Below are 25,081 nucleotides of genomic sequence, written 5' to 3' on the forward strand. Positions count from 1 at the left end.
TTTAGTTTAGTTTAGTTTAGAGATACGTGCTTGGGTACGTGTATAATTTCACTCTCTATCACTCACAGTTGGATAAACTGTACTCGTCATAGAACCATTCTCGGTAGCAAGCAAGAACAGATCCCTGGCTTTATTCACAAGGGGATTACTCAATCATTTGGGCTGGTCATTGCATTGTTGTAATATGTAACCATAACTTAAACATCATGAAACATAACTCATCTTCTGATCTTACTGATACTGATCTTCTGGGGAATACAATTGTATGCGAATTGTTCTCATAAATTAATTTAAAAAATTTTCAGGATATAAAAAATGGCAGATTGACATCCATGTTCATTGTTGTGAGATGGTGTGTAGGAATTGACTTAATCTGAGAAAATTAATGTAATATGTGCTGCCCGGTAATATTAACACATCTAGTCTCATCCACATATCTCTCCTGTACTCAACTTTTAGTTTAGATTAGTTTTAAAGATACAGCGTTGAAACAGGCCCTTCAGCCCATTGAGTCTGCGCTGACCCACACACTATTCTATCATGCACACGAGGGATAATTTACAGAAATCGGTCAACCTACAAACCTACACGTCTTTGGAATGTGGGAGGAAACCAGGGCAGCTGGAGAAACCCCACATGGTCCCAGGGGGAATATACCAACTCTGCACAGACAGCACCCATAGTTAGGATCGAACCCTGGTCTGTGATCTACCAAATCTACCGCTGCACCACCATGCCGCCCTTAAATCTGACCTGCAGTTCTTCCCAGCCTGCCAGTGCTTGAAACTCAGGGAGAGCAGAACTGAACTCATGCTACAAATTTAACATTGATATCTCACACTAAATGTTGCAGCTTCCGATCTGCTGGCTTGAGTGATGATCAAAGATTTTCTTAATGGGAATTGTGCTCATTATTTCAGTAAACTTTGAAGGAATATTTGAGAGGAATAGAGCCACCATTTTGTCGATCAGTTGCATCATCATTGGACCTGCTACTTGTCCAGAATAGTCAGCAGATCTCTGTGAAGACTTCATGATGCAGCTCATGCAGTAACGGGTGTCAGGGCTTGTATTCACTGGCATTTAGAAGGATGAGAGGATATCTTATAGAAACATAAAATTCTTAAGGGATTATGCAGGTCAGATGCAGGAAAAATGTTCCCGATGTTGGGGGAATCCAGAACCAGGGGTCACAGTTTAAGAATAAGGGGTAGGCCATTTAGGACTGAGATGAGGAAAACATTTTTCACCCAGAGTGGAATTCTCTGCTACAGAAGGCAATGGAGGCCAATTCACTGGATGTTTTCAATAGATAGTTATAGCTCTTTGGGCTAACGGAATCAAGGGATATGGGGAGAAAGCAGGAATGGCCTACTCCTGCACCTGTTTTCTATGTTTCTATGTCTATGTTTATGGGGAGAAGGCAGGAGAATGGGTTAAGAGGGAAAGATAGATCAGCCATGATTGAATGGCAGAGTAGACTTGGTGGGCCGAATGGCCTAATTCTGCCCCTACAACTTATGAACATGGACGTATGATCCAGTGCAGAAACCAGATGAACAACTACATGAGCTTACAAACAGCACGAGGCTACTTCAGACCCACTTCCAGCTGCTTATGAGACACTTTACAACAGAAAACTTCCATAAGAATCCTATGGACCACATCCTCCTCTGGCTTTCCTATTAAAATTCAAGTTAAAACCTTTAATATAATTGCTGCAAACCTGAAACTCAAAAATTCTATGAGCTTACAAACTATGGAAACTTAACACCCTGGCATGTGTAAAATATCCTTGGGTCACCGCAAATCTTCCTCATATTTGTTATACATTTGGTTCTTTGATGGTATATTTAACAGTGTGCATAAGTAGAGACATCGATGTTTCAGATAACAGTCTCCCAGTGCCTCAGGTTTTTATATCAGGTGATGGCATATCTTTGCAACCTCCTCTAACTGTTGGATCTATGGACACATGTTTTCAGAGGAGTGCAAAGAGAGTGCAGTCCTCTACAACAGAATTCCGAGGAATCTATTGAAGATGGCTCTGGATTTCTCAGGTCATATACAAATGGACCAGGAAGGTAAAAGATGTCTGGATGCAGATGCCAGTGCGACACGGGTGGGTTTAAACTAAATAGTGGAGGGGGTGGGGTCAACAACGTGGATGCGTATGCGTGCAGTTAACGGGAAAGAGAATGCAGGAAAGGTCACGCTTAAACTAATATGGCAGGGGGATTGGAACCAATGCAGGGAGACAGAGGGCTGTAAAATGAGGGCAGAAGCAAAAAGGTAGAATGGAGAAAACAGAAACAAACCTGAAAGATTTGTGCCTTAATGCGAGGAGCATTCGTAATAAGGTGGATGAATTGAATGTGCAGCTGGCTGGTACCAGATATGATCTTGTTGGGATTACGGAGCCATGGCTCCAGGGTGACCAAGGCTGGTGTATTCAGGGGTATGCAGGGGTATTCGATATTCAGGAAGGATAGACAGAAAGGACGAGGAGGTGGGTGGCATTGCTGGTTAAAGAGGAGATTAATGCAATAGTAAGGAGAGACATTAGCTTGGATGCTGTAGAATCTGTGTGGGTAGAACTGCGAAATAGCCAAGGGCAGAAAACGCTTGTTGGAGTTGTGTACAGCCATCCAAACAGCAGGAGTGAGGTTTGATAGCATCAAACAGGAAATTAGAGATGCATGTGGCAAAGGTACAGCAGTTATCATGGGTGACATATAGATTGGGCTAACCAAATTGGTAACAGCACTGAGGAGGAGGATTTCCTGGAGTGTATATGGAATGGTTTTCTAAACCAATATGTAGAGGAGCCAACTAGAGGGCAGGCCATCTGTGTAATAAGGAAGGATTAGTTGGCAATCTTGTTGTGCAAAGCCCCCTGGGCAACAGTGACCAAAATATGGTGGAATTCTGCATTAAGATGGAGTGACACAGTTAATTCAGAGACCCGGGTCCTGAACTTCAAGAAAGGTAACTTTGATGGTATGAGACGGGAATTGGCTAGGATAGACTGGCAAATTATACTTAAAGGGTTGATGGTGGATATACAATGGCAAAGATTTAAAGATCGTATGGATGAATTACAACAATTATTCATCCCTGTCTGGCGTAAAAATAAAACAGGGAAGGAGGGTCAACCGTGGCTAATGAGGGAAATTAGGGATAGTGTTAAATCCAAGGACGAGGCATATAAATTGGCCAGAGAAAGCAGCAAACTGGGAGAAATTGAGAATTCAACAGCAGAGGACAAAGGGCTTAATTAAGAAGGGGAACATAGAGCATGAAAGAAAGCTTTCAGGGAACATAAAAACTGACTGTAAAAGCTTCTTTAGATATGTGAAGAGGAAAAGATTAGTGAAGACAAATGTAGGTTCCTTACAGTCAGAAACATAATGGGAATTTATAATGGGAAACAAGGAAATGGCAGTGCTTTGTACTTTGGTTCTGTCTTCAATAAGAAGACACAAACAATCTCCAAGAAATACTAGGCGACAGAGGATCCAGCGTGATGGAGGAACTGAAGGAAATTCACATTAGTCATGAAATGGTGTTGGGACTGAAGGCAGATAAATCCCCAGGACCGGATGGTCTGCATCCCAGAGTACTCAAGGAGGTGGCCCTAGAAATCGTGGATGCATGGGGGATCTTTTTCCAATGTTCTATAAACTCTGGATCAGATCTTGTGGACTGGTGGGTAGTCAATGTAACCCTAATTTTTAAGAAAGGAGGGAGAGAGAAAACAGGGAATTATAGACCAGTTAGCCTGACATCAGTAGTGGGGAAGATGCATGAGTCGATTATTAAAGATGTAATAGTGGCACATTTAGAAAGCAGTGACAGGATCGGTCAAAGTCAGTATGGATTTATGATGGGGAAATCATGCTTGACTAATCTTCTGGAATTTTCTGAGGATGTAACAAGTAGAATGGATAAGGGAGAGCCAGTGGATGTGGTGTATCTGGACTTTCAAAAAGCCTTTGACAAGGTCCCACACAGGCGATTAATGTGTAAAAATCAGGAACAGGGTACTGATTCGGGATGATCAGCAATGATCATATTGAATGACAATGCTGGCTCGAAGGGCCAAATGGTCTACTCCTGTATCTATTTTCTATGTTTCTATGTTTTTATGCTGGAATCTTGAGTAAAACACAGCGTGCTGAAATAGCTCAGCGGGTTAGGCAACATCTGTGGAGGACATGGACAGGCCATGTTTTGGGTCGGCACATTCTTCACAAGTTCACAAGTTATAGGAGGAGAATTAGGCCATTCAGCCCATCGAGTCTACTCTGCCATTCAATCATGGCTGCTCTTTGCCTTGTAATCCCATTTTCCCGCCTTCACCCCAAACCCTTGACACCCGTTCTAATCAAGAATTTGTCTATCTCTGCCTTAAGACTGATTATAGTAGGGTGGTGAGAGCTGGAAAAGAGTTGGGGTGGGACAACGCAATTGACAACTATCACTTGGCAGGCTTTGTCCCACCTCCATCTCTTTTCCAGCTTTCACCTTTTGAGTTTTGCCTAGCTAAAATATGTCTGACTTGCCAGTGTTGCCGTTCGCTGGAACAAGTGATCAACATGTGGCCCAGGCTGCCTTCCCACAGGTCTAGGAGCCAGCACCTGGAATCGTGCAACTAAAGACACTGTCTGGAATACTCCTTTACTGGGTTGTTTTTCCATGGATGTTCAGCCGATTTGCCACCACAGGAAGATGTTTCACTGGGTGCTGTGCAAGATAACCAGGCAGCTGTTAAAATCCATTCAATAGACAATAGACAATAGGTGCAGGAGTAGGCTATTCTGCCCTTCGAGCCAGCGCCGCCATTCAATGTGATCATGGCAATGTGAGTCGATTATTAAAGGAGTATTCCAGACAGTGTGATCAGTAGCCCGTTTGTGCCTTCTGTCCATATCCCTTAGCTCTGCTATCCCCTAAGAGCTCTATCTAACTCTCTTGAAAGCATCCAGAGAACCAGCCTCCACTGCCCTCTGGTCATTTTGTGTCCTTTCTGTGTATCTGTTATGCTTTGGGGTTTAGTTATGTTAAGCCTTGATAAAGGAGAATTTGCACATAGACAATAGACAACAGGTGCAGGAGTAGGCCATTCGGCTCTTCGAGCCAGCACCGCCATTCAATGTGATCATGGCTGATCATCCCGAATCAGTACCCCGTTCCTGCCTTCTCCCCATATCCCCTGACTCCATTATCTTTAAGAGCCCTATCTAGCTCTCTTTTGAAAGTATCCAGAGAACCTGCCTCCCTGAGGCAGAGAAAGCTTTAACGTGATGCCAGTTCATTGACTCGGCTGCAGTGACCATTCCGAGTTGATGAGAATCTACTGATTTCTGAGGAATATGTGCTTTAAAATCACACGGCACACTATATATTTATGAAGTATTAGTTGGAAAGGCAGCCTAGCTCTGGAGTTGGAGACTGATCTGGTTAGGTCATGTGGGGAATCCTTTGAGGGGGGACTCTAAAGGCCTGTCCCACTTTTGACAATTTTTTAGGCATCTGCCGCGACTGTCATAGTCGAAGCAGGTTGCCGAAAAAACCGGCGATAACCTACGTCATCCTGGCGACAACCTACGACAGCACCTACGTGAGGAGAAGTCAAGCTACGCTCATTGGCGTCAAACCCACTGTCGCCGAAAAATTTCAACATGTTGAAAATTTAGCAGTGACCAGAAAGACGCTACGACTTTCTGCGCAACTGAGGAGACTAATCCCGGCGACTACCGGCGAACATGTGGCGACAAACTAGTCACCTGCAGTTGCATAAAAAATCGCCTAGGTGGGACAGACCCACAACTCTGTTTCTTCCAGGAATCAGGATTTGCTTAAGTCTGGGCTTCAAGAGAGATTCAAGATTCAAAATTCAAGAGAGTTTATTGTCATGTGTCCCTGATAGGACAATGAAATTCTTGCCTTGCTTCAGCACAACAGAACATAGTAGGCATGACTACATAGAAACATAGAAATTAGGATGCAGGAGTAGGCCATTCGGCCCTTTGAGCCAGCACCGCCATTCAATGTGATCATGGCTGATCATCCAACTCAGTATCCTTAACCTGCCTTCTCTCCATACCCCCTGATACCTTTAGCCACAAGGGCCACATCTAACTCCCTCTTAAATATAGCCAACAAACTGGCCTCAACTACCTTCTGTGGCAGAAAATTCCAGAGATTCACCACTCTCTGTGTGAAAAATGTTTTTCTCCTCTCGGTCCTAAAAGATTTCCCCCTTATCCTTAAACTGTGACCCCTTGTTCTGGACTTCCCCAGAACAGAACAGAACAGATCAGTGTATCCATATACCATTATATAAATATATACACACATGAATAAATAAACTGATAAAGTGCATTAAGACTTAAGCCCCTGTCGTACTTTCAGGACCTAATTTTGATTGTTGTTAATTTTTAAAAAGGCTCAATAGATGAGAAAGTGGCATTGATGCTGTCGTTACCCGCCAGCCAAGAGCATACATAAATAATGGGAATTGCCTGTTATTTGCCGCATATTCGATGAATGGAAAGGGAAAATCAAAACAGGAATTGCAGATGATGGAAATCTAAATTAAAAAAAAAGAAAATACTGTAAATTGCAAACAGGCAACAAGTTAGGCTGCATCTGAGCACTCCTACGTTTAATCCTGAATCTGGATCATTTCCCTCCGCAGATTCAGTCTGGCCCAACGAGTTTATTTTTACTCCAGCATCTACGGTCTCTTGTGTCTCCTACACTCACTGTTTTTCTGTGTCTCACTTTCTGATCACTCCCATTCAGTTATTGGCCAGATAACCATGTTTACTGTTTATCACATTGTCACTCCAGTTTTACTCTGCAAAGGTCCTGGGCCTCCTCCACTTTCAGAGTGAGGCCCAACGCAAATTGGAGGAACAGCACCTCATATTTCACTTGGGCAGCTTACAACCAGTCTGACTGTCTCCCTGATTAACTTTTACCTTTGTATGCTTTGTTGTCACCTTCCCCAGCTAACAATCATCTACTCTACAATTTCCTTGTTCTGCGTCTCCTTTGATCTCATTTTCACACCACACCCCTCCATGTCTCTGTGTGTCTCTCTCTCCTGATTCAGTCCAAAGAAGGGCCTCGACCCGAAACGTCACCCATTCCTTCTATCCAGTGAAGCTGCCTGTCCTGCGGAGTTACTTCAGCTTTATGTGTTTGTCTTTACTCTACAAGAGATACTCCCACTCCCCCACTCTCCCTGCAGCTTCACAATCTTTGTTTGTCTCATTGCCAGTTCTGAGGAAGGATTTTCAACTTAAAATGTTAACTCTTTCTCTTCCCACAGATGCAGCCTGCTCAGCTGAATATATCCTGCATATTCTTTTCTGGATAAAAGTGAACTGATGAATGCACTGATGCTGGATTTAGAAAAGGCATTCAAACAATCGGTTTCACAAGGAGGTTTACTGTGCAGGTAAGAGCTCATGACGTGGATGGAGGATTGACTAACTAACAGAGAGTTGAGATAACTGCGTCATTTTAAAGTAGGCAATTTGGAACAGATGGGGTGCAACTGGAATCAGTACTGGGGCTTTCACCATTTACAATCCACATCAATGACATATAAAAGGAATAGATTTAAATTTTGGGTGGCTGGTATAATAATGTTAATAGCTTGAATAAAGGAATACCATTCCATTTATACGGCACTTTGACCACCACCATCATCCAACATGGAACACGAACATATTGTTAGGTAATCAGTTAGCTAATCATATAGCCAAAAGAGCAATTGGAGGTGAGGCAAAGATCAAATGTAATTTGACTGAATGGGTGAATGTTGTTGTGTTCTTGTTTATTGCTAGCATCTGGAGAGCCTCTTATCTAGTTCAAGTGTAGGAAGGAACTGCAGATGCTGGTTTAAACCAAAGATACGCAAAAAAATTCTGGAGTAACTCAGCGGGACAGGCAACATCTCTGGAGAGAAGGAATGGGTGACGTTTCGGGTCGAGACCCTTCTTTAGTCTGAGTTACTCCGGCATTTTGTGTCTATCAGTTTCAAGTGACAGATTCATTATGCAAGTTATTTGATGTGTACAAGACCCTGCTAGCATTTTGGAAAAGCACAGGGGGGAAGCATGTCTACTCACTCAGTTGAATATTTTTTGCACTAATCTGGTCTAGGAAGCCCAAAAGGTCAAATTTTCAATTATCCCTGTGGGCAAGGAACAAGAATGCACAACACAATTGGGCCCCATGGCGGTGCAGCTGATAGAGCTGCTGCTCACAATGCCAGAGATCCCGGTTCGATCCCGACCTCAGGAGTTGTCTGTGTGGAGTTTGCACATTCTCTTTGTGACTGCGCGGTTTTGCTACATGTGCTCCAGTTTCATTCCACATCCTATAGATGTGCGTGTTGGAGATTACTCGGCCTCTGTAAAAAAATTGCCCCTAGTTTGTAGGGAATGGATGAGAAAGTGGGAAAATGGAGAACGAGTGTGAACATGTGACCAATGGGCTGCATTGACTCGGTGGACCGAAGGGCCTGTTTATGTGCTGTATCGCTAAACAAATAGCAAGGAGGTCAGTGGTTCCAAGTCCTTTGCCATCAATGAATTGTCTGCAATAACACCAACTCAGAGCTGGTGACTGCCTGTTTTCGAACCACAGCTTACCAGAGGAATGGTAACAATGCCTGTTCTGAAATTGTATTGTTGCTTACCAACAGTCAAAATCTATATTACTAAAAGTAAGATCTTGACCACTTCCTGTTTTCTGTTTCATGATTTTTGAAAAAACGCTGCCACTTATGGCTGTGATTTTTGGCCATCTTACTCAGAGTCCCCCTCCGCTGCGCAGGACAAGAGGATTTTTCCCATCTATGAAAAATAAAAGAGTTATTAATGTTTAAATAATGTTGACATTCTCTCTGCTGCCCCTGCTGGTGGAAGGGGGAAGGAAACGATAAAACCCGGAAGTGTTGTGCATCACTCAGTCTCTGCAAGATGGAAGACGCGAGAGGGCCACGTCTCTCTGATCTGTGAATAACACTGAACACATGTCTACTCAACTGTGAGTGCCCTTAATGTGGTTTGAAAATGAAAATGTGGTTGCTTTGAAATGCTGCACTGCAAATGGTTGTTGTTGGTGGTGGTAACTGCTTTGAAATGCTGAGTTGCAAAAATGGTTGGTGTTGGTGGTGGTAACTGCTTTGAAATGCTGCAATGCACAAATGGTTGTTGTTGGTGGTGGTCACTGCTTTGAAATGCTGCACTGCAAAAATGGAAGTTGGTGGAAACTTCCTGTTTGCACTGTATATTGATTTTAGATAAAACGCTACCACTTATAGCTGTGATTTTTCGCCATCTTACTCAGTCCCCCGCCGCTCATTAGGTGCAGGTGATTCTTCCCATCAACAAAAAAAAAAGTGTTATTAGGGTTTTTAAAAAATGAATTTGGTGGCCTTGCACCCTGCTTGAAATGGCATGAAACAGCACTAGCATTTGGTGGCCTTGCACCCTGCTTGAAATGGCATGAAACTGCACTTGAATTTGGTGGCCTTGCACACTGTTTGGTGGCATGAAACTGCACTTGAATTTGGTGGTCTTGCACCCTGCTTGAAGTGGTCGGGAACTGCACTTGAATTTGGTGGCCTTGCACCCTGCTTGAAATGGTAGGAAACTGCACTTGAATTCGGTGGTCTTGCACCCTGCTTGAAGTGGTATGAAACTGCACTTGAATTTGGTGGCCTTGCACCCTGCTTGAAATGGTAGGAAACTGCACTTGAATTCAGTGGCCTTGCCTCCTGCTTGAAGTGGTGGGAAACTGCACCTGAATTTAGTGGCCTTGCACCCTGCTTGCAGTGGTATGAAACTGCAATAGAATTTGGTGGCCTTGCACCCTGCTTGAAATGGCAGGAAACTGCATTTGAATTTGGTTGCCTTGAACCCTGCTTGAAATGGAATTTCAAGGAATAGCCGCGAGTCAACTGCTAGCCCACCAGCCATAAGTGGGCTGCCAACACACCAGGCTTGAGTGATTGAGCTTCCACCCCAAGAATTCATTTGTCCATACTAGCCCTCTGGAAACCAGTCCCTTCAGCCCACAATACCCATACTAGCACTCCACAAAGCACCCCCCCGCCCTACTGGCCACCAATATTGGCATTGGTGGAGAGGTGGAATATTGCGTTGGAGAACCAGCCCTCCAGTGTGAACATGGGACCCAACGGGTCCCACTTAGTCTAGTATTATCCTACTTTTCTTATTTGTATACAAAGCCCTTAATGGGCTTGTCCCCTCCTATATCAAAAATCTTCTAATCCACCATTCTACCTCCAGGTCCCTCAGAACGGTCGACTTGGGGCTACTGACTATCCCGTGGTCTAGATTTAAGCTCTGGGGTGACTGCGCTTTTGCGGTTGCAGCACCTAGACTGTGGAACAGCATCCCTCTCCTCATCAAAACTGCCCCCTCCATTGACTCCTTTAAGTCTAGACTTAAAACCTATTTCTACTCCCTACCGTTTTTGAGGCCTTCTGAGGTGGCGCTGTAAACAGTTTATGTATGTATTGTTAGGTCTGTCCACCGTTGTATGTAGCACATTAGTATCTGAACTGATGTACAGTTCTTGTTCAACGTGAGTTGTTTTTAAATGTGCTATACACTAAAATTGATTGATTGATTGATTGATTGATTTTCCACTGAGTTTCACAGCTTGCCACAATGAGAAATCAAACAAGTCTAGATGAAGAGTCTCAACCGGAAACTCTTCATTTCCCTTCCCAGATGCTCCTGTCCCGCTATGTTGCTCCAATGGCTCTCAGTTTTTTGGTACAGATTTCAGAATCTGCAGTCTCTTGTGCCTCCAAAACATTATCCACCCTGCCTTATTTAAGTGCAAGGTATGCGAGCCATCAGTTTTTGAGATCTTTATATCATCAAGCCCTTAATTTTGAAATAATCCTATTTCTCTTATTTTAGTTTAGTTTCGAGATACAGCACGGAATCAGGCCCTTCGGCCCACCGGGTCCGTGCCGACCAGCGATCCCCACACACTAACACTATCCAACACACGCTAGGGACAATTTTTATATTTACCAAGCCCATTAACCTACAAAGCTGTGCGGCTTTGGAGTATGGGAGGAAACCGAAGATCTCGGAGAAAACACACGCAGGTGATGGGAAGAACGTACAAACTCTGTACAGACAGCGCCTGTAGTCGGGATCGAACCTGGCTCTCCGGTGCTGCATTTGCTGTAAGGCAGCAACTCTACCGCTGCGCCACCGTGCCGTACCATCCTGTAGCTTATGTGCTCATTGCTTTAAACTAATTGTATTCTTCAAATTTATACTACATTGTGAATGTATGTACTAAGACGACGTGCCAAAATGTACACATACATAGAGTGACAAATTTAATAGTGGTCTCTTTGACAGAATTGAAAAAAATTGAATGATTTTCTGCACTGAAATTCCCTATGACAAGACAGCAAAGAGGGTCGATGTAGTCAAGGGTTCCTGTGCTGTACAAGCTGGAGCTCTGTATGCAGTAACAATCGATGCAATATAATGGAGAGTTATTGAGCAAGGCCATATTAAACTGCCCCCTACTGCAACCACTCATAACACCAACATTAAAAGGGAGGAAAAGCACTTTCCCTCTCTTAAGGAAGATCTTTCACAATACAAAATGTTGAAATGGATAAACTTTTCAAGAATCATCAAAAGCAGAATAAACTAGATAAGAGTTTGCTCCCTTTTGGTGATGATGGAATCTGTTTATCTTGGTTCCTGGTAAAGATGAATGGAGTCTTTGGATATTGGGGCAAATAACATCAGTTTTGTGGGACATTGGTGAGGCCACATCTGGTAATCTTTTTACGGTATTGGTTTCCTTATTTAAGAAAGGATGTTAATGTGTTGTTTGTGGTTCTCGACTCATGCTTGGAATGGATGAGTTAATGTTTGAGGCGATGCTTGTATCTGATGGAGTTAGAAGTGTAAATGGGGGCTGGATGGAACCACTCTGAGAGATGTAGACAGGGTGGTATATGGCGACGCGACTGCTATTTAGGACAGAGATGTGATCGAACCTTTCCTCTTAAAGTCGTGAATCTTTGGAACTCTCTTACTCAACGGTGGTGGAAGCAGACTCTTTGACACAGAGAGTTGTGAGTCTGTGGAATTCTCTGCCTCAGAGGGCGGTGGAGGCCGGTTCTCTGGATACTTTCAAGAGAGAGCTAGATAGGGCTCTTAAAGATAGCGGTCAGGGGATTTGGGGAGAAGGCAGGAACTGATTGTGGGTGATCAGCCATGATCACATTGAATGACGGTGCTGGCTCGAAGGGCCAAATGGCCTACTCCTGCACCTATTGTCTGTTGTCTATTGGCTATTGTCCATTGAATATTTTATTGGTTTATCAGGAAGTAAATCGATTCTTGCTAAGTAATGCGTTAGAGGTTTATTGAGTAAGATATTTGATATTACAAGCTCATCAGCTATCATTTTATTGAATGGTGGTGGAGGCTTAAGCGGGCTGCTCCTAAATTTTCCATGACATGGAAAGGGTCACGGGGAACAGAACCTCCCTGAAGGGCACCCACAGGATGGTCCTGTTGCTCATCAATGCAGTTGTACTGAATGACTGCTTATGTTTAGAATGGCGCTAGCCATTCTGTTATTGGGCAGCTGGCATTTATGATGCAGGCATAGACCTGCTGATCAGACGGATGGAGAACTGGGATGCATCCAGCACAGAAAACAAAGGTCCAATCACTAATCCTATGGGAGGAGCTGTGACTTTGAGGACTGCCTGCATTGACCCTGGATGACGTGGCCACCCTTTCCAGGAACGAAAGATGCTCTATGACCCAAAGTGCGACTCTGGCCATGAGCCCCAGGCTATGGAGTACATTAGAGGCATTGCCCGAGGCAGCTCACTTCTCCACTTTTCATCCCAGGAGGCCATTGAGTGGATTGACCCAAGGGGTCAAAAGAGGAACATCGAGGTTGAAGGGAAGTGCTGGATTCATAGTCAAATGCTCATTCTTTTGAAATGAAAATCAAAGTGTGCACTCACCCAAAATGCCACCTAAAGGCTGTCGCATTTAAATTCCAGCACCTGCCCTAGATTAGTGAACCCGTTGGCATATCAAGAAACCTGCCGTATTTTGGCAGAATAGCAAATAGAATAGGAAACTAAAGAAAACCATTGCTGCATTTACAGAGAGAAACACGACTATGGTCCAAATGAATTACGGGCCTGTCCCACTTACACAATTTTTCGACGACTTGCCAGCACCCATCATTAGGGTCGCTGAAAATTTTCACCAGGTTGAAAATGCAACAGCGACCAGAAAATGGTACGGCTCTTTGAGCGACTGCTCACGCCCGAACCACGCGTCACCACGACCATACAGGCGACATGTCGCGGGGTGACGCCTGTATGGTCGTGAAGAGTCGCCCAAAGAGTCGTACCTTTTTCTGGTCAGCTGGATTTTCATAATTTTGAAATTTTAGCCGACCTGCTGCGACTATGATAGGTGTCGGCAAGTCGCCTGAAAAATCGCGTAAGTGGGACAGGCCCTTTATGCTTCTCAACAAATGGCAGAAGATATGCCCTTGCTAATTTCTTGCAATTAAATTGGCTCAGAGTGGGATTAAAGTAGCAGCTAACATTTTAGGTGTGTCAGGTTATGAAGAATATTTCTGCTGTTTTCAGATCATCTTTGAAGCTGTTTATTTCTCCCGAAAGAGAGGCGCTATTCCTTGCAAGATTACCATGACAACATTTCCTTAAACTGGCTTTACATTGGGCATTCATCTAATACTATGCATGTAATCGCCTTGTCCCTTGCAATGCATGCATGTTGATTTCCTCCCATAGGGCGGCACGGTGGCGCAGTGGTAGAGAGCTAATGCCTTACAGCGCCAGAGACCCGGGTTCCATCCTGAGGACTGGTCCCGTGCAGTATCTCTTATCTAAATATTGGGAAAGAACTACTTCCTCCTTGGTGAGACAAAGCATAGACAAGGCAACTGTTTCACTGAACACTTGCGCTCTGCGTACCAATGTTTGCTGGAGCTCTCGGTTGTTAACTCCTTCAACTCCTCATCCCACTACCATGCCGACCTTTCTGTCCTGGGCCTTCTCCATTGCCAGAGAGAGACCTCACACAAAAAGGACGAACTGCACCTCATATTGCACCTGGGTAGCTTACAACCCAATGCTAGAAACATTGTATTATTCAATTTTAACTAGTACCCTCCAACCCGCATCTCTTTCCTGTCACCTGGTGCACACACATTTTCCCATCGTCTCTCATCACCCTGTCCTTTTCCATCCTCCTTATGGTCATCTCCTACCCCTCCCAACACTGTCCCTACTCCTCTTTTATCCCCCCCCCGTCTTTTCTCTCCCTACTGGCCCTTCCATGAATATTCCTCTCTCCAGCTTTACATTCCACTCCTCTTCTTTCCTTATCTCAAACCCATTTTCCTCTTTTTCACTTTCTAACCTTAGTCACTTTGCTTCTCCAACTGCAAATCACCCCGTCCCCCAGCCTGTAATCCACCTATCTCTTGCCACGCTTTGCCCCTCTATCATCTCTCTTTTCCAGCTTTCTCTTGCACTTCTCCATTAATCGGGAGAGGGTCCTGACCCGAGATGTACTCCGTCCATTCCCTCCACAGTCGCAACTGACCCTTTGAGTTTCCCCAGCACTTTGTCTCTTGCTCAAGATTCCAGCATCTGCAGTTCATTGTGTCACCACTTCCTCCTGTTGGCTGATTGCCACATGAAGTAGTTATAAGTGTGGCTCATCCGTTTGTCCACTCCTCAAGGACATTTTCTGCAACACATGGCCTCCCTGGAGAACTGGTTTCTAAGAATGGTTCACAGTTCAGGTCGGCACAGTTTGCCTTGTTCCTCCTCTATAATGGAATCTTGCATAGTTCACATTCACATCCACGCAAGAAGGCAGACGCAATGCTAGCATTTATTTCAATACAAAAACAGGGATGTAATGCTGAGGCTTTATAAGGCGCTGGTCAGGCCAATTTTGGAGTATTGTGAGCAATTTTGGGCACCATATCTGAGGAAAGATATGCTGGCTCTGGAGAAGGCCCAGAGGAGGTTTACAAGAATGATCCCAGGAATGATTGGGTTAACATATGATGAACGGTTGACGGCATTCGGCCTGTACTAGTGGAGTTTATAAGAATGAGGGGGGACCTTATTTGAAACGTACCGAATAGTGAAAGGCTTGGATCGAGTGGATGTGGAGAGGTTTCCACTAGTGGGAGAGTCTAGGACAAAAGGTCATAGCCTCAGAATTAAGGGACGTTCCTTTAGGAAGGAAAAGAGAAGTCATGTCTTCAGTCAGAGGGTGGTGAATCTGTGGAATTCTTTGTCACAGAAAGTTGTGGCGGCAAAGTCAGTGGATATTTTGAAGGAATAGATTTTTGATTAGCACGGGTGTCAGGCAAATGGGGAGAAAGGGGTTAGGAGGGACAAAATGACAGACTTGATGGGCTGAATGGTTTAATTCCACTCCTATCATTTATACCATTCAGCGACCAGTGAGAAGACTGAAGGGTTTGCCTGCACAATGAAGGAATCAACAGAAAAGTGGTTCACGTCTCATCATCTACCAATGGCCTATCCATATACAGGACCACCCCACATTCCACCATAGTTGTCCTTTACCAAAAATAAACAACGGGTTACAGATTGCAGGCCCAGATGAGTCAGGTTTAATTTAGTTTAGAGACTTATAGCGTGGAAACAGGCCCTTCGGCCCATCGAGTCCGAGCCGACCAGTGATCCCCGCACATTAAAACTATCCTACACACACTAGGGCCAATGTTACATTGATACCAAGCCAGTTCATCTACGAATCTGTACGTCTTTGGAGTGTGGGAGGAAACCGAAGGTCTCAGAGAAAACCCATGCAGATCACGGGGAGAACGTACAAACTCCGTAGTCAGGATTGAACCCGGTCTCTTGCATTGTAAGGCAGCAACTCTGCAGCCACGTCATCGTGCCGCCCTAATTAGGTGCAGCCTACTTTGAAGGGCAGGTAGAGGGGAAAAAAGTGGACCAAGAAAGGTCGGCACCGGGCACCAGATCAGCAGAGATGGCTTTGAGTTGGGCAAATGTGACAACCAGTATTGACATGAGAATTACAGGTGGAGGTGACCCACAAGAATTGGAGGCATCTGGAGTGGGCATTTCAGGGACGACAGTGGCAGATTTGCAGTAGTGGAGTTCTTAAAGGTTATGCTGATCTATTAAGAATATTGATTGAATTCATACCTGTTTGAGTAGATAATTTCATATTCAAATGAAAATATTTTAGCTTTGTATAAATTTATATAAGTAGATAATTGATTGTTTGAATGGGTTAATTTCCTTTTAAAGGGGAATCAATGTGCGTGGTGCAAGGATACCTAAAAGAATTGCACACATCATGTGTTATAACTTTGATGCATGGTGCACCAGCCACTGCTGTTAGTTGAGAATTAACTGGCTTCAATGAAGGATGTTTTGTTAATATCTCTATCTGTGATATTTGCCTTGGCAAGCTGAAACACCAAAGAGCCACCAGACTACATTTAGGTCGATCAGGATTGAGTCAACTCTGTAAATCTCAGGATTGTTTTTAACTTCATTTAGTTTATTGTCATTTGTACCGAGATACAGTGAAATGTATTGATAGCTAAATCCTGAGAATGACTTTTAAAAGTGGCATCTTTGGTCTTCCACTCTCTTTGGTTCTTCCTTTGATTTAATAGCCCAATGATTAATTTTCAATGGCTCTTAAGAAGTTAAGGCCAAGGGGGAGGGAGGTTGATTCAAGATTTTCTTGCACCTTTATTCTGGTAAAAAAAAGCAGTTGTTAACTGATACTTTTTTTACAGAGACTAGCCTTGGATGGATATTACATATAGGCATCATGGCGGAGATAGACACAAAAATTCTGGATTAACTCAGTGGGACAGGCAGCATCCTTGGATAGAAGGATGGGTGACGTTTCGGGTTGACACTCCTTTTTTATGCAAGCTTGATTGATGGAAAGTTGACCACGGTGGCCATCAGTATGGTATTTGGCCTCAAGAACATACAAGAGTCTTATCATTTAGCACCTGCAACGGATGTCAGTTGTCCTTGAACTCACCACGATTTGTTGATATATGGCCTAGTCTAAGGTGCTGTCTGTACGGAATTTGTACGTTCTCCCCGTGACCACATGGGTTTTCTCCCAGATCTTCGGTTTCCTCCCACACTCCATAGACGTGCAGGTTTGCAGGTTAATTGGCTTTCTATAAATCTATATCATCCCTAGTGCGTGTAGGATAGTGTAAGTGTGCGTAGATCACTGGTCGGCACAGACTCAGTGGGCCTAAGGGCCTGTTTCCGCACTGTATCTCTATATTAAACTAAACACTCTCATAAATATACCTAAAGTGAATAGCATGGATACATTTAATGGGATGCTATTCAATCACATAAATTTGAAAGGAAAAGAAGATTATGCAATTTGAGTGAGATGAAAAGGGAAGAATACTTGTGTTAAAGAAAAGACTGGCATTGACAAGCTGATCTGTTTGTGGACTGGAAGTGGAAAGCTATTTTCTGTAATATTAAGCCGGGAGGGTTCGGTATGCTCCCCACCAGTTTCATATTCGAGCTGGAGACTTCTACTGGTAGCAGGGACCCTGTTCATCTCCACTTTCTCTGCCACCACCCTGGAATATTACATCTGTAACTGCTACCTAAGAAACCGTGAATGCCACCAAGAGCATACAGGTATACAAACAAGGCCAATGGACTTATTTAACCATTTCTGATCATGATCCAATTTCTAGACCATTGTTTCTCATAGAAACATTTTATACACTCAGTTACTTTCAGTTGGTACTTACAGTTACTAAGGGTAAAATAAATTCATAATCTAAATGTTACCATTTTTTAATGTCCTATTTCCATTAACATTAATTCCACTGTTAATAATGGTAATGATAGAAGTTGCAGTTAAACATGTTTTGACACACTCACCAAGCATACTGGACAAATTCCAAAAGTCACAAAGTACTTAGCTACCTGCAGATGGCAGATTGGCTGTATGCTGGTCCCTCAGTGGCACTTAAGGCCTGTCCAACCTGCGTCTGTGTCAGACCTAGAGACAGACGTCGAATTTTAAAAGCTTTTGCAAACTCACGAATTTCTTCAAGGTTTACTCCATCAACTTCACTGGCTGCTGTTTGAGGATCTGTAGTGAATGCATAAACACAAGTGTGTCAGTGGATTATGGAGTAGACACACAAAGATACACACATACACAAGCACTGAAAGAGACTCACATAGACATCTACATGCATACTTAACACAAGACTGGAGGGCTTGGTTTCATTGCTCCCAATTAGTGGGTACTGAGGATATAACGGAGCAGTGTTGGTTGCATGTTTTACATTCTCCCCACTTTTCTTAGGCCATGCATCAGGAGCACATAGAAGCCCTGCATAAGCAGTCGAAAGAGAGCACCTCCTCACAAACTATCCATCCCTTGCAGCCACCTCCTGTCCCATCTATGAAAGCGTCTGTGAATTACACGTTTGCTTCCTTAACCATCTCCGAACCCACAGAGCTGTGGAAGTAAGCCAACCTTGATCCCGGGGGACTGCCTAAGAAGAAAACAACTGCCTTCCTACTGGGGACAGCTCAAATTGACACAAACATGTTAATGATGCACACGCACTTACGCACAAACACACACTTACACATAGATCCATACTGGTCATGCACATACCAAAATAATGACCACATTGACTAAACAGAAATACAAGCCCGTAAAAGCAGCCAGTATATTCCAATAGATGAAGCTGCAAGCACACGTCGGGCTCCAGGCAATACTTACTGCATTGTTCTTTTTTTTTTTTTCATTTACTACCATTGAGGGAGTACCAGTAAATAAGCACTGACTAGACTACCTGCAATGTATAAATCTACTTGAGGATTGACTAAAAAGGTGTGAGCTATTACATGCACAGTGATAACACTGTAACATCATCACTTTATTGAACACCTCAAAGACGCCGGGCACCTTAGCATTACTGCAGTGCCTTTTTCTATGGAAAATGGTACCTAAATTATAATGTGTATGAGGTTTGGAAGTGACAGGCTGGGAGCAGAGTCTGTTTGAATGTGACTGAATGGCTGGAGTTGGGGATGGGTGAAGGAATAAAAAAACCCAATGAGTAAAGAGAGAAAAAAGCTGAGGAAGCAGGGTTGAGCTTACAGTGGGAGAAAAGTAGCAGCAGAAAAAAATAATGACAACTGCAGGTTGGAAGAAAATCATTCAAACGGGAGAACGGAAAGAGCAAACCTGTGGCATAAAAAGAACAAAATGGCCAACCCATCATTATACGATGGATATTCAAAAATCAGTGTTCCCTCCGCAGATGTTGCCTTCCACATTTCTAGCATCGACAGTGTTTGCAACTGGGCTTTGAGTTGAAATAAAGATTTTATACACTTACGAAAATGGTACCACTTTTAATACCATCTTTAATCTTCTTACTCATACAAAGATATTTAGATGGCGGTGACTCAGCAGGGGAGTGCGGGAAGTGCAGGAGCAAGAGGACTGTTATTTTTCTTGTATCCTCCTAGATACTCAAGGATCAAACCCTGATTCCAAATGATTGATCCTGATGCTTAATTCCAACCATGGAATTATAAACATTCAAAGGGCTTTCATAAGACTGTGGTACGAATCACATATGGATACCAGAGTTTTACATGAAGCTCGATTTATGAAGTGTGTGAGATAGTAACAAATGTGTAAAAGAGATTTCAGTAAAAGAGGGGCATGGGTGAGTGAACAGGAGGGCAGTCATGCAGTTGCGTAGCCTGTTTAATACCTATCCTTCTTTTCAGAGAGTAGGCATGTTTCTCCACCGATCTCTGCTCTATTTGGGGCAAACAGACAAATGCTTCCTGTGGCTAATCTAGGTGCAATGATCACAAATTTGATCCTTGAGTACCTCAAAAAAATACCAGTCTCATCACTCATGCACTCTCGTTCATCAGCTGCGCCATCACAATCTAAATTGTATTTTCTATGAGTAAGAAGATCAAAGATGGTATTAAAAGTGGTAAAATGTTGGCAAGCGTATAAATGGCCTGTGCTACTTGGAGATTTCTTTCGGTGACTGCTGGTGTCATATCAGGGTCGCCAAAAGATTTTGAACATTTCAAAATCCAGCGGCGACAAAATAAATGTTGCGGCACTTGAGGAAACACTGTGCGTCAATACATCATCACGCCGCGTCACGCCGCATCACACCGCCACTTTTACGGTAGCCTGATACGTCAGTCAATGATGCCGGCAGTCGTTGAAAAAATTGCCAAGTGGGACAGGCCCTTAAAATCTTTATTTCAGCTCAAAGCCCAGTTGCAAACACTATTGATGCTAGAAATGTGGAAGGCAACAACTACGGAGGGTACACTGATTTTTCGAATATTCATCTCATAAAGATGGGTCGGCCATTTTGTTATTTTTACGCAATTTTCACAATTTCATAGTGGGAAGAGAGAATAACGCACATTTAAGCAGATGATATGTTCTAAAGAAGTAACTTCAGTAACCGAAATAAAATGTGGACCAGAGAATTTGTACTATGTGAGGAAGCAAAAAAAAAGTAAAATAACATAATAAAGAAGAGGGCATGATGAAATAATAGAGTAAAAGGAGGACCAAGGAGTAAACTAAAAAAAGAGATCAGAAGGGCAAAAAGGGGCCAGGAGATAGTTCTGGCGGGTGGCATTAGGGACAATCCCAAAATATTTTATAAATACATAAGGGAGAAAAGGGTAACTAAAGAGAGAGTGGGACCTCTCAGGAATCAAAGCGGTCACCTCTGTGTGGAGCCACAGGAGATGGGCAAGGTCCTAAATGAGTATTTCTCCTCTGTATTTACCGAGGAGATAGACAGTAGGATGGAGGAAATTAGACCAGTCACTGGGTGTGTCTTGAGAGCAGTCAGGGTTACCGTCGAAGAAGTACTGAAGGTACTGTCGTGTTTGAAGGTAGACAAATCTCCGGGGCCTGATCTGATATATCCGAGGACATTGTGGGAAATTAGAGAGGAAATTGCAGGAGCCCTGGTTGAAATTTATGAGTCGTCCTTAAATACAGGAGAGGTGCCAGAAGACTGGAGAGTGGCAAATGTTGTGCCTCTTTTCAAGAAGGGCTACAGGGAAAATGCTGGGAACTATAGGCCGGTGAGCTTAACATCTGTAGTTGGTAAGTTACTGGAGAGTATTCTGAGGGAAAGGATAAACAGGCATTTGGATGGGCAAGACCTGATTAGGGATAGTCAGCATGGTTTTGTACGTGGGAGGTCATGTCTCACAAATCTGATTGATGTTTTTGAAGACGAGACAAAAAGGGTTGATGAGGGCAGAGCTGTAGATGTTGTGTACATGGACTTCAGTGAGGTGTTCAACAAGGTTCCGCATGGTAGGCTGCTCTGGAAGGTTACATCGCAAGGGATCCAAGCAGAGATAGCTGAATGATTAGCAAATTGGCTCCATGGAAGGCAGCAGAGGGTGATGGTGGAAGATTGCTTCTCTGACTGGAGGCCTGTGACTAGTGGTGTGCCTCAGGGTTCAGTGCTGGGCCCATTACTGTTTGTCATCTACATCAATGATTTGGATGAGAACATACAGGGCAAGATTAGCAAGTTTGCTGATGATACCAAACTTAGTGGTATTGCAGAAAGTGAAGATGGTTGTGAACGATTGCAGCAGGATCTGGATCGATTGGCCAGATGGAATTTAATACAGAAAAGTTTGAGGTGTTGCATTTTGGGATGTCGAACAAGGGCTGGATCCTACACAGTAAATGGTAGGCCTCTGGATAGTGTTGTACAGCAGAGGGATCTAGGAGTACAGGTGCATGGTTCTTTGAAGGGCCAGTATCAGGTAGATAAGGTGGCCTTTGGCACTTTGGCCTTCTCTAGTCAGAGTATTGAGTATAGAAGTTGGGAGGTCATGTTGCAGTTGTATAAGATGTTGGTGAGACCGCATTTAGAATATTGTGTTCAGTTCTGTGCACCATGTTATAGGAAAGATATTGTCAAGCTTGAAAGGGTTCAGAAAAGATTTACGAGGATGTTGCCAGGACTAGAGGGTGTGAGCTATAGGGAGATATTGAGTAGGCTGGGTCTCTATTCCATAGAGCGCAACAGGATGAGGTGAGATCTTACAGAGGTATACAAAATCATAAGAGGAGTAGATCAGGTAGATGCACAGAGCCTTTTGCTCAGAGTAGGGGAATTGAGGACCAGAGGACATAGGTTCAAGGTGAAGGGGAAAATATTTAATAGGAATCCGTTACGTTTTCACACAAAGGGTGGTGGGTGTATGGAACAAGCTGCCAGAGGAGGGAGTTGAGGCTGGTACTATCCCATCGTTTAAGAAACAGTTCCACAGCTACATGGATAGTACAGGTTTGGAGGGATATCGACCAAGCGCAGGCAAGTGGGACTAGTGTAGCTGGGACAATGTTGGCCGGTGTGGGCGAGTTGGGCTGAAGGGCCTGTTTCCACACCATATCACTCTATGACTCTATGACAGGGTGAATGAAGGATGGACAATTGACTGTGGAGGACAGAGCTCCAATTGTGAAATCCCAATTTCCACGCATTTTCAAATTAAGCTATGACCTCAATTTCAAATCTTCCATTTCACAGTCCTGTCATGTAAGGTAACATTTCAAAACATCAGAAAAAAATCAAACCTCTGGTATTGTATTAAAAATTTAGTCTTTTTTTTAAATTCTGGTTAATTTTACAATAATAAAAGTACTTCTGTTTGATGAATAAACAGAATGCTAAGTGATGGTAACATAAAAAATATTTTTGAAAAATTCAGGGGTGGCACGGTGGTGCAGCAGTAGAGTTGTTGCCTTACAGCGTCAGAGACTCGGGTTCGATCCTGACTAGGGGTGCTGTCTGTACTGAGTTTGTACATTCTCCACATGACCTTCGTAGGTTTTCTCCGAGATCTTCGGTTTACTCCCACACTCTAAAGACATACAGATTTATAGGTCAATTGGCTTGGTATAAATGTAAATTGCCCCTGATATGTGTAGGGCAAGTGTTAATGCGCGGGGATAGCTGGTCAGTGCGGACTTGGTGGGCTGAAGGGCCTGTTCCTGCGCTGTATATCTAAACTGAAGTAAAACACTTTTCAAGTTGAAATATTGGGGCGATTTGAAAGCAAAAGATATTGGCAAAGAAAGAAGTGCAAATAAATTAATTAATCATGAATATAACTGGTCTTTAAAAACGATTGAATTAGTCAGGTTTCCAAGAAAATTTGCCTGCTCATCTTCCAATAGTATTGTTGGACCTTTGAAATCCACCTCAGAGGGCAGTTGAAGCCTTGGTTAGTCAGCTCATCTAAAATGGGGCACTTCTGACACTATTTTCTCGAGTCTTTGGAGTGGGACCTGAACCATGATATACTCACTGAGGTTGAGAGCCATCAGTGAATCAAGAATTACTTTTTAAAAAATGATTCGAGGTCGAACTCAGTTTTCAGGCCTCAAGATGGGCAGGAGCCATTTTGACTGAATACAGCCCCAGGCGTACAGTGACCTGTGGAATGTGACACTGTGATCAATCTAAAAACCGGAAATAATGTTAGTGCCTCTGATTATTGTCTCTCACAAAACGTTCTTTTGCACAGTGTGTGCTCCATGCTCACATATCCACGAGAGCATTCCCACTAGAGTCATAGGGCACTTTATGTTTTATCTAATAATTCAGCTCTTTACAAGAAAAAAGAACTAGGTATTTCCAGTGACGTCTGCTTAATGTTGATATGGTTATGATATGTTCAGATTTGTGCCTGTCATTAGAACCATTAAGCAGGTGGTGCTATCATTCACAATAATGGTCACCTTGGCTGAAGTATTAGGATTTAGTTTAGTTTAGAGGTACAGCGCGGAAACAGACCCTTAGTCCCACCGAGTCTGGACCGACCAGCGACCCCCACACATTAACACTATCCTACACACACTAGCAACAATTTTACATTGCAACCAAGCCAATTAACCTACAAACGAGAACGTCTTGGGAGCGTGGGAGGAAACCAAAGCTCTCGGTGAAAATCCATGCAGGTCACGGGGAGAATGTACAAACTCTGTACAGACAGCACCCCTGGTCAGGATCGAACCCGGGTCTCAGGAGCTGTAAGTGCTGTAAGGCAGCAACTCTACTGCTGCACCACCGTGCCGCATTGTCTATTCATTGATGGATTGAGTAGAAGTTAGAAAATATTCTAACAAGTTAACTGTGTTAAACTAGCAACATCAAGGAGATAGATTTTGTGGTTTGTTAAAAGATAGAAAAAAAAGATAATATGTGAGTTATTATGAGAAAAGTCATTTGTCTCCATACCAAGGAAATCGGAAATATCTTCCTCAAAAGGCTCTGGTTGCGAGGACTATTGAGGTAAATAAGATGTTTTGTCAGGTAACATAATCAATGGAAATGGAGTCAATGCTGACATTGATACCTAGATCAGTCAATGATGGAACAACTCAAGGGGCTTGAATAGCCTCCTCTGTTTTCATTTTATTTCCATCATGGTAGAAATTCTGCCATGGTTCATCCAGCATGATTTAAGTGGAAACCCCAAAGAAATCATGGAAGCAGCTATTTCAGTCGATCATCAGTCAAAGTCAATGAAGGGATGAGATTGGCAGGAACTCTGAATGATGGACTTTATTTGGACTCCTACTGATTTTTTCTTCCCCTCATAACTTAGCATTTAGAACCACAGAGCCTAGTGCACCAAAGGAGGCCCTTTTGTCTTATGCAGCAAGTAACTGCCTGGACACTTCATTGGGAGCAATGAACTCCAATCCAATGTCCCCGTATTTTACCCACACCCTTTCATATTATTCCTGTCAAAGTCTTATCCTGTTTCATCTGATATGACATTTTAAAAGCCAATCAATGTAATACGTGACAAATTCTAATGACTCTAATGTTTTCTAAGTCCAAT

The 25,081-nt window shown here is 43.4% G+C and overlaps 1 protein-coding gene across 2 annotated transcripts in view; it reads right to left on the reverse strand.

The window, feature by feature from the left end:
• Positions 1-25,081, reverse strand: part of pou6f2 (POU class 6 homeobox 2) — a 462,178-nt gene that overhangs the window by 10,185 nt on the left and 426,912 nt on the right. For both annotated transcript variants that reach the window (XM_055633835.1, XM_055633836.1), the window contains one exon: positions 18,104-18,272. In XM_055633835.1, the coding sequence (XP_055489810.1) occupies positions 18,104-18,272 (169 nt within the window). The remainder of the gene's footprint in view (positions 1-18,103; positions 18,273-25,081) is intronic.

This window comes from Leucoraja erinacea, chromosome 4, assembly GCF_028641065.1.
Source record: "Leucoraja erinacea ecotype New England chromosome 4, Leri_hhj_1, whole genome shotgun sequence".
NCBI classification, from domain to species: Eukaryota; Metazoa; Chordata; class Chondrichthyes; order Rajiformes; family Rajidae; genus Leucoraja; species Leucoraja erinaceus.